General features: G+C 42.9%; 1 protein-coding gene across 18 annotated transcripts in view; it reads left to right on the top strand.

The window, feature by feature from the left end:
- Positions 1–18,183, top strand: part of GPHN (gephyrin) — a 535,888-nt gene that overhangs the window by 232,846 nt on the left and 284,859 nt on the right. For 7 of the 18 annotated variants that reach the window (XM_075927413.1, XM_075927409.1, XM_075927419.1 and 4 more), the window contains exon 5: positions 6,768–6,806. The exons of the other annotated variants lie outside the window; for them this stretch is intronic. In XM_075927413.1, coding sequence (XP_075783528.1) covers positions 6,768–6,806 — 39 coding nt within the window. The remainder of the gene's footprint in view (positions 1–6,767; positions 6,807–18,183) is intronic. 18 annotated transcript variants of the gene reach the window in all.

Below are 18,183 nucleotides of genomic sequence, written 5' to 3'. Positions count from 1 at the left end.
ATTTCCACTTCCCATTTAATTTAAGATATTCACAATCCTCTGCTCAAATTGAAAAAAAAAAACCTACAAAGATTGAAAGATATGAGACATCCTATTTTCTGGCCTGTAATAGATTTTATTTTATTTTAATAAATAACAATTTTATTCCATGGTATCACCAGAAAATGGAAGTGGGAAGAATACTCTGCATGGCCCATGGGTAGATAATTTGGTCATTTCCTGGCTAGTACTGAAAGAGTATTGTGATTATAATTTGTTTATCTCTACACAATAGCTTCAAGAGTTGTTCCCCTATTATCTGTGTTATTGGTGGTGGTGTCTTAATTGACAATCATGGGTTAATGTATGCAGTGTTGTAGCTGTTTCAATCGTAGGGTATTACAGAAATAAGTTGAGTGAGGAAATATCTTTTATTGGACCAACTTCTCTTAATGAGAGAGGCACACTTTCAAGCTTATACTAAGCTGTTGTTCAGATCTGGGAAGAGGAGAGGGGAAGCAGCTAGTGAGGATTGTTAGTGGGTTAAAATATAACCCACTATAGTAACCTGTAACTCTTGTCAAATACTCCCAGCTGCTTCCCCTTCCCCCCTTCCTTTCCTCCTTGTAACTACAGGGGTGTGTATGGGCCATTTCACCTTAAATCGTCCCTTGAAATATGTGTTATCTCAGTGTTTCCCAACTGCTGTAACAGGGCACACTGATGTGCCATCAGGCCCAAACAGGCGTGTTGGGGAAGTTTTTGAACAACTACAAGTATTAACAAAAAACCTTCCCTTGTATTTTAATTAAGGTTGGAGCAAGATCCCATTATGTACTTTTACGTTCTGGGATGAGGCCCCTTTCAAATATTATGTGTGTATCACATGCCATTTCCCAAAGATCGGCAAAGTAAGAAAAATGCTGCTTGACAACTTATTAGCATTTGATGTAAGGATACTTTGTATTTTCATGTGTTAATGTTGGGTTTTTTTGTTTTGGTGGTTATAGAATTTTAAATTTTTGACTCACATATGTTCATGTGCCTCCTCAGATTTCTGCTTTCCATTTTCCCCTTACCTCCTGCCAGGACCCAGCAGATCAGAAACTGGTGGGAACTACCTGCCTCTTCTGGTTCTGTGCACTGTGCGAGGTAGGGCATTGGCTGGCTTCTCAACAGCCCTCCCTGCCTTGTTCCCTGACACTGTATGGCTAGGTGCTCCCCAGGCAGGGCAGGTTCACAGATCTGAACTACTCCCAACATGCTCCTTCCTCTCTCTTGAAGAAGCCTGCCTCTGGCTGCCTATGGAGCTCAGTTATCATGAGATGTTTTTCAATGCATTTTGCTTGCACTGCCTTTGCATTCCTGACTCTGCGGCTGCTCCTCCACAGAATGCGGTGATCACTATTAGTACTGGTTAGGGGCAGGAGGCAAGGGAGGTGGTTACATCCTCTGGCAGGGATTCTAGGCCGTCCCTCTCCACTGAAACCAGGGCCTTATTAGTGGCTGTAGCGCCAACCATTGAGTCAGCAGGGAAAAACTCCTACCAAAGCATGGTGGCTCATGGCCATGGGCTTACTCATTGATTAGCCGTTGTCTTCCCCTGGCTACTTCCTGCTGCTGTCCCAACAGCTATGCAGATGTCTCACTACCCTGGTCCATGAGCTGCCTGCTACTTGGCATCTCCAAACTTCATGAGCCCTCTAGAAGTGTCTTGCCTTTAGCCTGGGTTGCAGCAGCTCTGTGCCTGGATTTCTGCAGTGGCTTGCCCAGAGCAGATGGTGTGTCTTTTCCCCTGAACAGTTAGCCCCAACTGAGCTGAGCTGCTCTCTTTTAGATCTGTGCACCCGGAGCATGCCCAGTAAGACGGAAGGAGTATGGCTTTCTCAGCCCTGACTGCAGGTCTAACCTCCTCTCACCCAGAGTGGGACGAGTGTACCCCATCACAGTTACTGTGTATTTAAGTATAGTCTGTCTCCTCCTCACTTACTAGTCTTTTATTTTAGTATCATGTACAAAACATGCAAAGTAATCCATCTATTTTTTTCTATATATTTCTCTTTATAAAAGTTTTTCCTGTGGGATGACAGAGTGATGTCATCACGTCACTCTGCATCCCTCCTGACTCCTCCCTCCCCCATCCTCTTTCCCCAGTTCCCAGTTGCACCTCCCTCCTCCCCATTCCCTGGTGCCCGGGGCAGAGCATGGAGCATGTCAAGGTGCTGGGTGGGGGTGAAAGCCACACAGCCACCCAACTGCCTGCCTCCCTGGTGCCATGGTTTTTGACTAGCCCAATCCCTCTGGAGGCTGTGGAGGGAGACGGCCATGCCTGGCCACAGCTTTGGCCTGCCCCAACCCCCGGAGGCCAGGAGAGGAGAGGGCCAGACCTAATGTGGCCTCAGCCAGAAGTAGGGTTGCCAGATGTCCAGTTTTGAACCGGACAGTCCAGAATTTGAGTTTTCTGTTCGGGAAACAAATTGAGAAAATATAAATGTCCGGTATTTTCTAAATAAGATGTAATGGAGATTGTGATGTAATGTCAAGTGTGTCCGGTATTTTTGTTGAAACCATCTGGCAACCCTAGCCAGAAGAGGAGGGGTTAGAGTTAGGCCGCAGTGGGGGTGTAGGTGGTAGAGGAAAGAAAGGACTTGGGCATGGGGGAGAAGGAGCCCCCACTGGCGTAGCTGTAGCCTGGCCCTCCTCAGTGGCTGCGGGGGAGAGCCAGAGTTGCCTTTGATAGGATTCTTACAGTTAAATGGAAGAGGGGAAGAATAAGACCCCCAAAAGACCATATTGTTGGAATTTTCATCTTGAACAGGTCTTTTGGATCTTTGTTCTAAACATCATTGTGGATAGTTCAATCAAAGCATCTGCTCATTGCACAGCAGTGTATAAAGAAGTGAATAAGATATTACGTTAAGAAAAACAGTGAATAATACTAAAAATATGTATTAAGTAATTAAATGTCCCCCTTGTATTGTGTTCAGTTCTCATCACACCTTCTCTAAAAGGATATAACAAAAATAGAAGCAGTCTAGAGAAAGGAAGCAAAAAAGATCAGAGTCATAGACTTCCATATATAGAAAAATTCAAAAGGTAAGGAGTAGGATGCAAATGTTGTCTTGAAAGGCATGCAAAATACAGAAGTGAAACATTTTGAACCAAACCGTTGGTTAACAAAATGTCTCCTCGGTTGTGTATTTTGTTGTTGGTTAGGGGCTTGGAGAGAATTCCAGCATCCAATTGTTGTTTTCTCATGTAATCTTTCTTTACCGCACCAAAACTCTCTTTCTACCACAGTGAGAAGAGGAGCTAGGCAGGGCATATATAGCAGTTTGTTTCTTTGTGTTCAAGTAAATAATTACTTTTCAGCTGCCTTTATTAATTCCAATAAGTATTATACTAAAGCAGTTCATATGTTGAAATGTTTCCTGTCAATTAGACAATTGTAGGTGTTCTCACAGGGACTGTTCTTTCCCTCTCAAAGGATGAAATTCATATTGATAGTGGGCAAAAAAAATAAAGATTTTGCTTTCCATCAGGCAATTTGTGCCCATTATCACATCTTGTGATACAACTGATAATTTGTTTTTTCCATCAAAGCCTAACTCTCTCATATATTTAATAATATGATTATCTGTGGCATAATATGATTATCTATGGCATATATAATCCTAAATTACTCCTTTTATTATTGTATTATCCATATTTCAAACCATTTTCATTTCTTGCATTTCATTGTTTAACCCTGTTCAGTTACTTCATATATGAAAGCTGGTTTATTGTTTCATGAGACACATTCATTCTAGCTCATTCCTGCTTAAGTCTTGGGTAGACTCTCTCAAAGAAAAGATGTGAGCCACTGTTTTTGTGATGCAATGCAACTAACTCTGGCCACATTTATTCTTGATATCACAAGAGCTGCTAAAGCTGCCTGCCAGTAGATAGACTGAGTATCTTTTTTTACTGTAGAATATTAATGGCTACTTTGCTTCCGTTGATTACAGTACAGTATAATTGACTAGTTTGTGTCCCCACACTTATCATATAATATTACTGGTTACTCTTGGTTCCTTTCTTAGGGTTAAATTTTCCTCCACTCTCTTCAAAATCCATATTAACAGTGTTTGATATTGGGGAGGTCTTTTTGCCAGGCTAAGGAAGACATGCCCCTTCTATGGCCAGTAGACCCTGATTCATCAGCTGCCTTACTGTGCTCAGAAATCCTGCTGTACAGAATTGCACAGAAAATCCTTATTAATCCTCTATTGGTGACTTCTGTGAGTTTCCCAAATCTTGACAAAGCACAGCACAATACAACTAGTGCACCTTCTCCTATGTCTGAGGTTCTCTGCAGTCTGGAGAAGAGCAGTAAGACGGCAATGTAACTACTCATCAGATGGATAGGGCAAAAGTTAGTCAGTGTCAGGCAATCAGATAATTAAAAGGGCACCTTGACCATTTGGCCACTTGTTGCACTATATAACCTAGCCAAAATAGGATGTAGGTATTTTTCAGTCTTACTGTATGAAATTGATGTATAGGTGGCTGATTAAATGTGAAAAAAATACTTAAGTGCTTTGTACTAGAAGCACTTCAAATGGGATTTGCAATGACCAGTATAAAACAGTGTGTATAATAATTGGTCAGAAAAGGTGCTACTATAAAGTAGAAAACTAGGAAAGCTATCACACTAGGGAGAACGTGCTGATTCAATGAAAGGAAATGAAAGCTGACAGGCAGGGCCCTAATTCCATCAGTGAATATGGGATGCAAGTTGGAAGTCAAGCAAGAGCAACAATTAAATTACAAGAACTGAGGTTAGGATCCTTCAAGAAAGTACAAAATCTGTTTAGGGTCTGGTAATTGAGATTAGGAGTCTGTGAAAAGGGGCTGAACTATAGGATGATGGGGAGTGGAGGACAGACATTGGGAAAGGACTTTACCCCATCACTGTAAAAGAGTTGGAAACTGTGGAGGATATTGATCTCATTTGTGTGAGTGCAAGTCTAGCAGCTAGAAATAGATACTTGATCCCAGTAGAGGCTGAGAAAGAGAGTGCTTATTCTGTCAGTTGAATTGACATTGAAGGAGAGAACGCTGGTTCCATTAGTGAAGTGGAGATTGAGAGGAGAAGAAGATGCTGATTTAACTGATAGAAAGATAGAAGTAATAATCCAGAGTGACAAAACAACTTCAAGAAGGAAGATGGAATTCCAATGACTGGCATCCACTGAGGTCTTTTCAGAGGCTTTTTTGAATTTGAATTTACTCCCTCTAACATGTCTCCTAATTGAGGTAAAACCCAGATCTTGACCAAGTAGGGACTCTGGAATCAGTGTTGGGTGAATTTTATATGTTTTGGAGGTTTGGATAAATACAGTATGGATACTATGAACCTTCAAATCTAAAGTGAGGAGTTTTGTACATCCTGTCAGATATGATCTCTCCCTCGCCCCAGCTTGTCTGCTCACCTTTATCTTAAGAGGATGTAATTTGAGGGCCTGAAAAGATGGGTGTAGGTGTCCTGCTGAAGTGTAGATCAGTATGTCCTGCTGAAGTGTCTTCAGGATGACATCTGTGGTCACTTTCATCTCTCCCCACGCAGGCCCTCATAATTCTCAGTCAAGCCCCCACTCCAGGGGTATGTCTACACTACAATCCTAGTTCGAACTAGGAGGGTAATGTAGGCATACCGCACTTGCAAATGAAGCCCGGGATTTGAATTTCCCGGACTTCATTTGCATAAGCCGGGCGCCGCCATTTTTAAATCCCGGCTCGTTCGAACCCCGTGCCGCGCGGCTACACGAGGAGTAACTCCTCGTTCCACGAGGAGTAACGGTAGTTCGGACTAGGAAGCCTAGTCCGAACTACCTAGTCCGTGCCGCGTGTAGCCGCGCTGCACGGGGTTCGAACAAGCCGGGATTTAAAAATGGCGGCGCCCGGCTTATGCAAATGAAGCCCAGGAAATTCAAATCCCGGGCTTCATTTGCAAGTGCGGTATGCCTACATTACCCTCCTAGTTCGAACTAGGAGGGTAGTGTAGACATACCCCAGTTTGGCAGGAGGCAACAGCAACTACATAAAAGGATGCAATTGTATTTCCACTCGGTCTGGTTACTTCTGTGATTTTCTTAATACTTATGTCTCAGATTTAAAAGTGTGTTTATGAAACCAAACAGCCAGTGAGATATCTGAAACATATTTTGAGATGCAAATATAAGGGAAGCTTTAGAGAGCCCCTGATTTGCAAAAGAACAGCAACATCAAGGTACAGAGAAGGAGTTGCTGAATTTCTCCAAACACAGCACAGCAAATGCCTTTGGAGAAGAAAATGACCATTCCCATAAAGACCGATACTCCCTAGAGTAGGAGGTGATTATCTAGACAACTTTAAATACTAGCCTTTGCTAGAGGTGAATTGGGGCTATTGAACCTCTTTAATGTATCCCATAAAATGACTTGCATCAGCCTGCTGTCTGTCCTCACTAAGTGTCTTGCAGTGGATATGGGAGTGAGCTCTTGATACTCTTTCTCATCTCTACTTGCATAGCCTGCACTAGAGGTAAGTGTGGTTCTTAGAAGTAGTGGTGGGATATCATGAGACAAAAGTGATGTGGGCTTCTTAAACCTGTCTCAGATTTCAACAAACGCTTTGTTCCAGAGAGAGGCAGAGATTCAGACCAATTCTTATTTTGCCCCAAACACTTCACCGAGCCCTTAATTGACCTGATTTTTCTCAAACTGGGAGTCAGAAATCCCTTTTCTCTTCTGTTTTTCTGCTGCAGAAATTCCCAACATTCCTATTTTGTGGGCTCCAGAGAGGGGTAAGCAACAACTTCAATTCCAGCCAATCATTTCCAAACTAATTCTTTGCTAGTTTTTTTTTGTTTGTTTGTTTTTTTGTTTTGGGGTTTGGTTTTTTTTGGCTTTTTTAAAAATGATCAAAAACAGTTTTCAGGCTCATTTTTTCCATTTGTTTGATTTCCTTGTGGATTCTCAGTTCTTTTTATAGGCGGGTCCTGTGGCCTTCCCAGGCACTAGGGCTCAAATTCATCTGCTGTTTCCATTTATGAATTGTTCTTTGTTGGATTTTCATGGTTCACTGTTAATCTAATGCTATTTTTAGAGATTTTTGCTCACACTATCGTCCAGTACCTGAAAAGCTTTTGTCATTCTGCTGCCGGCCTTTTATCAAGCTTCCATTTTCTCCATGCCAGCAGTTGTATTCAGTTATTAATGGACGTTGGCCTCTTGCTACTATTGTACACCAAGGGATTACCTTGCATTCACTGCTCTTTCTGCTATATCTGCCTATTGGCAGCTGAGCATTGCCCCTCTGAAGTCCTGGCCTTTTGCTTGATTGTGTGGCTTTGCCGTCTTGACCATCTGATTGCCTGACATTGACTTCCTTCTGCACTATCCATCTGTTAAGTGGCTAGCATTACCTTCGTACTGCTCTCTGCATCAGATTGCACGTGGGCATTGACTTCCTGTTGCCCTGCCTCCTTTCTTGAGTGCCTGGTATTGCCCTCCTTCTGTTGTGTGCAATTTTTGACTTCCTGGAATTGTTGTCTTGCTGCTTTGTGCATCTGCTGACTGCTTGATATTGCTTTATTGACTTACTGAGTGTCTGGCATTTCCCTTCTGTTTTCCACCTGCTTTCTAGCTTACATTATATTCTTATTGCCCTTTCAGTATGATTACACACTGACAGTGCCCTTTTGCTGCCTGTCCACTTGCTTATTTTCCTCGCATTTTTCTCCTGCTGTCCTGCCCACCTGTTTAGATTTTACTTCCAAATAAGCACACTTTGGGGAAAAAATCATAAGAAATGTGAGGAACAGAAAAAGGCTATTATCTGCCTCCAGTGTGCCCTGCTTCATCCCAAGATACAAGCACTTTAACAATGACCTCTGTATCTTTGACCTGCTTTGTCATGGGACTACTTAATCACTTCTCCTCCTAGAAAAGATTGAGGTGTGCAATAATCTCCTTTAAACTCTTAACTGCATTTACCTCTTCTGGAAACTTATTCTGTATTACAGTTTACCGGAAATAGCATGTATATAATGCTATTTAGTCTAAAATCACTTTACCAACATTATCTACAGAAATGCTTGTACTGCCATTATAAGGTAGGTAATTAAATATTAAACACATATTGCTGAGGCTCAGAGACATTAAGGCGGGGTAGGGAACCTTAGGCCCAGGGGCTGGATGTGGCCCCCGAGGCTTAGGACCCCCACCCCAGCATTGGGGGACCTGTGCTGGTGCTCCAACCCCCCTGCTGCCCTCCTGGTGGCTGAAGTACACAACATCTAGTAGGGCAGGCCCCCCCTAGGCTCTGGTGTGAGAAGGGAATACAGAAAGTGTCTTTCACTTTCTTAATCGGGGGTCACAGTGAAGGAGTTATCTCCACTTCTCACTTGTTTACAGCCCCTGACTGATTTTATTTCTGTGGGTCAATGGCCCCCGATCCAAAAAAGTTTCCCCAACCCTGCATTAAGGGTTGAATGCTCAGCTGTGCTCAATAGGCACTTGGCACAGTTTATGGATTCTAAGGATTATAGGGACCATTCTAAACATCTGGTCTTACTTTCTGTGTAATGTAGGTCATAGAACTTCCCCGTGATCATTCCTAAACTATATCTTTTTAAAAAAATCCAGTCTTGATTTAAAAATTGCCAGTGATAGTGAATGCACCAAGCCTGCTGATAAATTGTTTTAATGGTTAACTACCCTGACTGTAAAAAATGTATATTATATTTCCAATCTGAATTTGTTTAGGTTCAACTTTCAGCCATTAATTTATGTCATACCTAGATTGAAGAGCACATTATCAAATAATTGTCCCCTAAGCAGGTACCTATAAACTATTATCAAGTCTCCCCTAAACTCTCTGTCTATTAAACTAAACCGTGACACACTTCAGGCACTCAATCTATAAAGCATGTTTTCTAATCCCTTAAACATTCTCTGGCTCATCTCTGAACCTTCTCTAGTTTATTAAAATCCTTTAATAGTGAGCATCAGAACTGGACACAGTATTCCAGATGCTGTCATACTAGTGTCAAACACAAAGGTAAAAAACCTCTCTACTACTCAAGATTCCCTTGTATATCCAATTACTGCCTTAGACCTTTTTGGCAACTGCATCACATTTGGCCCTCATATTTAGATGATTATCCACCTGGATCCCCAAAGTCTCTGTATCCGAAAATAGAGGCTTCTATCCTGCAAGTATGACCTATGTTCTTTGTTCTCAATGCATACGTTTAGCCATATGAAAACACATATTGTTTGCTTGCATCCAGTTTACCAAGCAATCTAGATCTCCTTGTATCAGTGACCCATCCTCTTAATTATTTACTATTCCCCCAGTTTTCATGTCACTTAAAAACTTTATCTATGGGAATTTTAAGTTTCCATGTAATTCATAAAAATATTATATAGTATGGGACCAAGAATTAATCCATGCAGGGCCCCACTAGAAAGACCCCTTCTTGATGACGATTCTCCATTTACAATGGAGGAGAGAAACTAAACCAGGATTCTTTTACAGCTCCCTGATTTTGAGATTGATACTTTAAACTAGTGATGTTAAAGGATAAGTTCATTTTCGACTACAGCCAGCCCCCTTACCAACTGGAGCAGGCACAGCAGCACCATCTGGTTGGAGTGAGCTAGCTATGCTGTACAGCTGGAGTGGGCTCTGCCGTGCATTCCTGCAGGAGCAGTGCTGCTTTGCCAGAGTGGGCGCAGCTCGAGCTGCACCTACCAGAGGGATCGACACCAACTGCTTAATCAGTTAACTCTTCAAATGACATGTTTTAAACATTCAAATGGTTAACTTTTAAAATGGCACTTAAATCCCTGTACTGAACAACACTGGCTTGCAACTGAACCAAAGGTGCCTTGTAATAGAGGGAAATTACTGGAGTGCAGTACATTCCAGACATATGCCCTCCCACTAGGCATGCCCCTAACACATTCTCAGTGCTTAAAGAATCTTCAGCAGTTCCCTTATGGCATCTTTTTGGCCTATTTGCATGGAGCAGGAACTAGGATCTGACTCTGCTGTGATTTATTCAATGAGATTAGGGATGTTAAGTATCAGTTAATTGAAGAGTCGAGTAACCTCATGAATTCTTATCAGTTAGTTGACTATTCTATAGTCCCCGGGGGTGGGACCAGTGCCAGTGCACTCTAGCCTCACTCCTGAGGATCTTCCTGCCACTCTACGCTGCAGCCTCTGTACTAGAGGCAGCAGCGTGGGGTGCCAGGCGGGAGCTGGTCCGCGAGGGAAGCCAGTTTAAAAACCAGCTCCCTTCATGGACCAGCTGCCTGTTGCCCCATGCTGCTGCCTGTGATAGAGACAGCAGCGTGAGGTGGCAGCAGTCCTTCTCTAGGTCGGGTCTGAACTCCTGGACCCTGCACGATTCGGAACTGAGCCAGTCTGTCTTTCTGCCTGGCTGCCAATACACTTTCAATGCAGAGCCACAGCATGGGTTGGTCCGGGACCCGGTGCAAGCCAGGACTGAGCCAGGCTGCTGGCCAGCCTGCTAAAAAATTTACTGGCAAGAGTGGGGGAAGGGAAATGCATGTAGTCTATAGCATTAACCTATAAGCTTTTGTAATTGGTTAATCAACTACACTATTACATCCCGAAATGAGATATGTCATTGTCAGAAGCCTAGACTCAAACTCATAAACTACATCTCTCCTAAGACATGCTGGAGTTTTCAGTTATTCCTAATTTTCTTGGTTTTGGATGATCCTTTTGTACCTACTACCAGAATGAACATTCAGTCTCTATTGACTCCTCTCTCTCATAATTTCATAGAGAAAAATTATGTTAAAATCTTCCTTCCAATTAAAACAAACCAAGCTTTCTTAACTTTTCCTATCATTTAAATTATTCCAATCTGGTGTTACCTGTGTTGTAGTTTGCTTAATTATTATAGCAAACGTCTTACAATTGCTTTATAAAGTAAGAGAATAACATTCCTCAAGGCAACTTTCCTCAGGGGTAAAGTCCAGAACAGTATAGGCTCTATAAACACTGTTTACAACATCTGATTTTCCAAGACATTCAATTTCCCCTTTGTAAGGTGATTCCTAACATTACACATAGCATTTCAGATACCATCAAAACTGGACTTTCCCTATGAGTTTGTTGGGTTTCACTTTGATCCTTAGAAAATTGAGAATTCTTGTATTTTGTGTTCTAAACTAAGAAACTGACCACTATTACTACTATTATTTTCCCACCCAAACAATAACCTTGCTTCTCCTCCCCCCTCAATTGGTTCATATGTTCTCCCTTCTCCAAACATAAGTGCTCTTCCACCTTTTTTATCAAGTTCCCAAACACACTCTGCAAATGCACAACTGTAGCAGGTTGATGGCATCACACTCCTCAACAACCTTGCATTGCTGGTGGTCTTAACAAGGGAATGGCCTCCATCTCTGTATTTACCTTTGTCTCTGCAGGTATTGAGGTATTGCAGCTCTCATTGACAGTGGATCACTGTTCGCAGGCAATGGGACTGGTGGGAAGCAGCACAGACCAGGACAACGAGAGCTGTGATTGCCCAATATCTGCAGTAAACAGTGGCAGCCCGCCAGGAACTAACCATGGCAGGCTGCTGGTTTTTTACTGCCCACCGCTGTCCTAGCAAAAGAGCTGTCTGATCTCAGTGCCTACTTTCATTCCAGTTCTTCCCCTGCTCCGGGCCTCTCTTCTCAATGACATTTCTCTTTGCTAGGTCCCACCCTGGCGTTTTGGAACGGTTGTCAAAAGGAGTCATTACATTAAGAACATAGAGCTGTGGTCACCAACCAGTAAATCAGGATCTACTGGTAGATCGTGGAGCCTCTGGCAAGTGATCTGAGGCCACATAATTGGTGATTTTTGCATTGTTCTGAGCTTTTAAATATTTTTTTAATTAAAAAAGTAAATTAGTAAGAAAACCAGGACAAAACTACATCAGGCAGCTTCTTGCGTTATCAAGGCAAGTCAGTCTTGCAGGTGTGATGTTCAAATTAAGAAAAATTAAAACCAAATTAAGAAAAAAAAACAATTATTTTTTTAAATTGTGTTAAATATGCCATATTTACATGACATCTTTTCTGATTACCATCACATTTTATCAAAAACTGTTTCTTTTACGTTTTATCTATTACATGTACTGTACATTTGGATTTTAAAAAATCAAAAACCTTACACATTCTCTAAGTCCTTCTTGCATAAAAGATGTCTTTTCTTTCAGTGTAGATTGGGGGAAAATCACTTACTGTTCTAATATGTAGATGTGAAAAAAGTATACTCATAGTACAGTCTTGAGATGTCTCACTTCTCTTGCATTAAAACCTGTGGCTACAGGTAGGCGAGGATGCCTCTGCTAATTAAAACAACAGATTTAAGAGAATCAGAAATGAAGAAAACTTGAAAGTCATTGTGACAGTTGGACTAGGCCCTGAAGTTTCCTGCTGGAGTCTACTGGTGTTGACACTCCCAGCCCCAGGAAAAGAGAAGCTCCCTGGAGCAGCACTGTGAAAGGCAACCAATCAGGGCCTAGCAAGCCAGTATAAAGAAAGCTGCTGGGTTAGAGCCAGGCAGTTTCTCTTTGGAGTGTAGGGTCTGGGTGACTGGCTGGCTGAGGATACGTCTAGACTGCAAGACTCTTTCGAAAGAGGCTTTTTTGAAAGATACTTTCAAAAAAGCTTCTTTCGAAAAAGAGCGTCTAGTCTATACCTAGTACTTTCAAAAATGAGCACTTTAGAAAAAAACATTATTCCTCGTAAAACAAAGTTTTCCGCAGTCTAAAAAACTGCCACGTTCTTTCAATTTACTTTCCAAAGAATGCAGCAGCAGTCTAGATGCAGGGGAAGTTTTTTTGAAAAAAGGCCCCCTTTTTCAAAAAAACCCTGTAGTCTAGAGACACCCTGAGAGAGCAGCATAGAATCGTAGAATTCTAGGGCTGGAAGAGACCTCAGGAGGTCATCAAGTCCAGCCCCCTGCCCAAAGCACGACCGAACCTAAGTAAATCATCCCAGCCAGGGCTTTGTCAAGCCAGAACTCAAAAACCTCTAGGGATTATGATTCTACCACCTCCCTAGGTAACCCATTCCAGTACTTCACCACCCTCCTAGTGAAATATTAGGAAAAACTATTCAACCTAGACCTCCCCCACTGTAACTTGAGACCATTGCTCCTTGTTCTGCCATCTGTCATTACTGAGAACAGCATCTCTCCTTCCTCTTTGGAACCTCCCTTTAGGAGGTTGAAGGCTGCTATCAAATTCCCCCTCACTCTCTTTTTCTGCAGACTAAGGGTACATCTAAACCACATCTGTTTGTCGGAAAAAAGCTTCCGCATTTTGCATAGCTTTTTCCAATACTTTTGTCAGAAGAGGCTTTTCCGACATTTGACCCATCTAGACTAGGCCAAATGTTGGAAAAAAAACCTCTTACAAAAGCCCCCTTCTTCCTCGTAGAACGAGGAATACAGGAGCTTCCAAAAGAGCGCATTTGCTCTTCTGCGCGCAAAAAAAAAAAAAAAGCAAAAGAGCAAACGTGTTCCCTGAATCCAGCAGAGTTTTTTTGAGATACCTCCAGTATCCCGAAACCCCCCCGCAGTCTAGCCATACCCTAAGTAAGCCCAGATCCTTCAGCCTCTCCTCGAAGGTCATGTGTTCCAGCACCCCAATCATTTTGGTTGCCCTCCACTGGATCTTTTCCAATGTGTCTGCATCCTTTTTATAGTGAGGGGCCCAGAACTGAATGCAATAATGCAGATGTGGCCTCACCAGTGCCGAATAAAAGGGAATAATAACTTCTCTAGATCAGCTGGAATTGCTCCTCCTAATGCACCCTAATATGCCATTAGCCTTCTTGGCTACAAAGGCACACTCGTGGAATGAGGTGTAACAGTTAATCCGAACTGAGGAATTAGTTTGGATTAACTTTAAACTGCCGCATTTAGCCGCGGGCAGTTCGTTCGAACTAAGGGGGATTTTAAAATGACAGCCGGACGGGAACATGCAAATAAAGCCCAGGATATTAAATCCCGGGCTTCATTTGCAACTCCGGTTGCCTGATTTGCTTACCTAACTGGAATTAACGAGCTAGTGTAGACATACCCCAGGTCCTTTTCTGCTGAACTGCTACTTTGCCAGTCGGTCCCCATCCTATAAGAATGCTTGGGATTTTTCCATCCCAGGTGCAGGACTCTGCACTTGTCCTTGTTGAACCTCAGCAGATTTCTTTTGGCCCAATACTCCAATTTTTCTAGGTGACTCTGGACCCTATCCCTACCCTCCAACATATCTACCTCTCCCCCTAGCTTAGTGTCATCCACAGTCTTGCTGAGGGTGCAATCCATCCCCTCATCCAGGTCATTAATAAAGATGTTGAACAAAACCGGCCCTAGAACCGATCCTTGGGACACTCTACTTGAAATCAACTGCAAACCAGACATCGAGCTGTTAATCACTATCCGTTGGGCCCAACAATCTAGCCAGCTTTCTGTCCACCTTATAGTCCATTTATCTAGTCCATACTTCCTTAACTTGCTGGCAAGAATACTGTGGGAGACTGTATCAAAAGCTTTGCTAAAGTCAAGGTATATCACATTCACTGACTTTCCCGTGTCCACAGAGCCACTTACATAATCATAGAAGCTAATCAGATTGGTCAGGAATTACTTGCCCTTGGTGAATCCATGTTGGCTATTCCTGATTACTTTCCGCTGATCAGTACTGTGGCAGCTCACTGTGGAGAGCTTATTGTAAGTCAGACTGAGGCTTAGGATCAACTACTGAACGCTGGGGCTTGGCTGGTGGGAAGAGTTGCAGAAACCTGGATAGGGTGAGGCTGGGACTTTATTTAGACAAAGCCCTGAGGTAATGGAAAAGATGCTGTGGGACCATGGGGAAGTGGCCCAGAGAATAACAGTAGAACTTTGACTAGGAAACAGCAAACAACTGCTATTTACAGTGTCCCTGGGCTGGCACCCAGAGAAGTGGGTAGCCTGGTACCCTCCCAACCCCTAATAGCTATTAGGTGTCTTACCCCAGAGACTCAGGTACCAATTATTCTGTGGCCAATTATGATATTAAAATGTCTCTGCACAGAAGCCAGATTTGGCTTGGTGTTACTATCTCTATCACTGTTGGATTGGTAATCAATCAAGTCACAAGGTTTAGGGCCAAACCATGTATTTTAAAATGGTAGAGCACAACAATAAACACATTGAAAACAATCCCACCCTATCCCTAGAAATAATAGAAGATAGACAGACCTGGAAACAGAAGAGAATACTTTACAATAGGAAGCGGCGATTGATGACTGCGACCTACTACCTCGTAGCTAATTTTAAGCTGTGAAGGAGGAACGCAGGGAGATCCCTCGAAGCGACTCCTTCCACTGGAACGGATGCCTGGCACTGGTGGATCCTTGCTTCCCTCGTGGAATGGTTCCTCTGGATTCAGCCTCCACTAGTCCTTCGGCTCCATGTACCAATCCAGTAGATCAGTTGGTATGTGAGCCCTTAGAGTCCAAGTCCAATTGGCACCTGCCAGTAATCCAATGCATGGAGCGATCTGACACACACGGTGGTCAGTGCACCAAGGTTTGGCCTCACCAACTCACTTCCATATATCCACGGATAGCAAGATGGTGGAATGTCACAAGGGAAACAAACAGATGGACAAGTAGACAGACGAACCTCAGTGAATGAACCCGAGTCATTCGCTGAACAAAGATTTTAAACCCTTCAAGGCGGGAAAACAGGGATAGTAACTGGGTGCAAACATATGGGGCCATGTGCAAAGAATCATGATTGAGTGCATAACAAAGAGGGTTGAGTGCAAAGGGTGAGTGCCGTGTGCTGCTGATATGGAGAAGGGTGCAAAAGCATCTGAGATAGTGTGTGCACTCATTGGTTTTGGCGGGAAGGGATTTCTGAGGTAAAATACCAAATGGAACCCTGGTAAACTCCATTTTACATTATATTACTCTGACCAGGGTATCAGGTGGAAGAAGGAAGCCTGATCCTAAGGCAATCCAGAGGGGGGAGCTTTGGGACATCATTCTGTGCTGGAGCCAGAATAAGTAGAAAGAGTGTGCAGGCACATGCCCTTGGCCAAAAGGCACTCATGAGAAGAGGGTCTAATTCTGTTTAACCTCCATTGGCCAGAATAGGATTGTTCCCTATAGCACATATTTCAGGTTTTGTCTAGCTAAATTTTCAGTTTGATGAGGCTTCTATCATTTTTCCTTAAAGACTGAAAACAGTCTAATAGATTTCATGGCCAGAAAGATTGACGTGATATTCTACTTTAATTTTTGCTTAACTTTTTTTTTACTGCTAGTTACAGTGCTTTATAGCCAATTTTAACAATCCTCTCTATACTTGTTGTGTATACTCTTCAAATATTTATTAACATTATGTTTTCCTTTAATGGTTGTTTAGATGAACTTTCACAACTTTAGATCCCTTTGCAGTTACTCTCAAGTTCACCCCTCTGGTAACAGACTCTGCTACCTTTAGCCATTCTGGGTAGAACTATACAGTCCTACCATTCTTAGTTTCAGAGGGGTAGCCGTGTTAGTCTGAATCTGCAAAAGCGACGAGGAGTCCTGTGGCACCTTATAGACTAACTGAAGTGTAGGAGCATAAGCTTTCGTGGGCAAAGACCCACTTCGTCAGATGCATGTAGTGGAAATTTCCAGAGGCAGGAATAAATATGCAGGCCAGGATCAGGCTGGAGATGATGAGGTGATCCAATCAAGGAGGATGAGGCCCACTTCTAGCAGCTGATCTGGAGGTGTGAATTCCAAGGGAACAGAAGCTCATGTAGCTACAGTTCATCTTTAAGTTTGACACAATCAACTCTGGATTAAACAAAGACTGTGAATGGCTTGCTAACTACAAAAGCAGCTTCTGTTCCCTTGGAATTCACACCTCCAGATCAGCTGCTAGAAGTGGGCCTCATCCTCCTTGATTGGATCACCTCATCATCTCCAGCCTGATCCTGGCCTGCATATTTATTCCTGCCTCTGGAAATTTCCACTACATGCATCTGACGAAGTGGGTCTTTGCCCACGAAAGCTTATGCTCCTACACTTCAGTTAGTCTATAAGGTGCCACAGGACTCCTCGTCGCATTCTTAGTTTGAATCTTTGAGCTGCAGCCCCTCTATTTACTACCTGTGAAAAAAGCAACAGGCCCACATATTTGGCACCTGTAAAATCTTTACTGCGGGAACATGTTGCATGGATCACAGAGATCCCCTTGAGACTGTCATCTGATGGGCTGCTCATACCACTATACCCACCTATCAGCCCTATGGGGCTCCTCATTAGAAGTTCTGACTCAGAAGGACAGAGTAGTTTCCCCCAGAAAAAGCAGAGAGTTGGGGTCATATCCCACAGCAGAGCAACATGGACCCTGAGAGCAACTCAGCTCTGGGAGGCTCAGCCACAAGAACTTGACATAGCACTTAGGTGCACAGCTCCAAAACCTCAGATAAATCCATCTTACTCTGCATGAAATTTTTACACAGAACAAGCTCATATATTTGTCCCTCTTATCAATGAAAGAGAAGTATGAACAGCCGTAGCCCCCCTCACCCCAATAATAATTTACACTGGGTTTAATAATATTCTGTGTATATCCTTTATCAGGCTGGGTAGGAATGGTGTGTTTGTCTGTTTGTCAGGGATGAGTTTGTGCTTTATACTGTACCTATAATGGTTGTTGGAATGCTCCTCTCTTGCTTTAGCAAGTGTGCCTTATCCATTGTTTTTGTCAGTTTGTTAGTAGTTCTAGTTGTTGTTCTCAAGTTTTTTCTACTTAGTATAGTTTGGTTGGTTAGTTAGTGAGGTCTGGGCCTTAGGGCTTCAAGTCTTGTTCAAAGTGCCTAAAGCCTATGCCCTGTGGGGACCTGCATGACCCATGTCGTAGGTACCTTGGATAAGCTTATCTTTCTGTCAGCAGTAAGATCTGCTCGAGTTTTAAACTGCGAACCAAGGAAGAAAGGGATACATGGTTGAAAATCCTCCTTATGGAGTCCACACTCCACACCACATCGGCTGTTGATTCAGCTCTGGCCAGCCATAGTGCACTGGTATTGATACAGGAGAGCACCATTCTGTCTCAAGTGCTACAGAAGAAAAAGAGATTTAAGATGGAAA

The sequence above is a fragment of the Pelodiscus sinensis genome, chromosome 4 (assembly GCF_049634645.1).
Source record: "Pelodiscus sinensis isolate JC-2024 chromosome 4, ASM4963464v1, whole genome shotgun sequence".
Taxonomy (NCBI): Eukaryota; Metazoa; Chordata; order Testudines; family Trionychidae; genus Pelodiscus; species Pelodiscus sinensis.
This window is presented reverse-complemented; position numbering and strand designations above follow the sequence as displayed.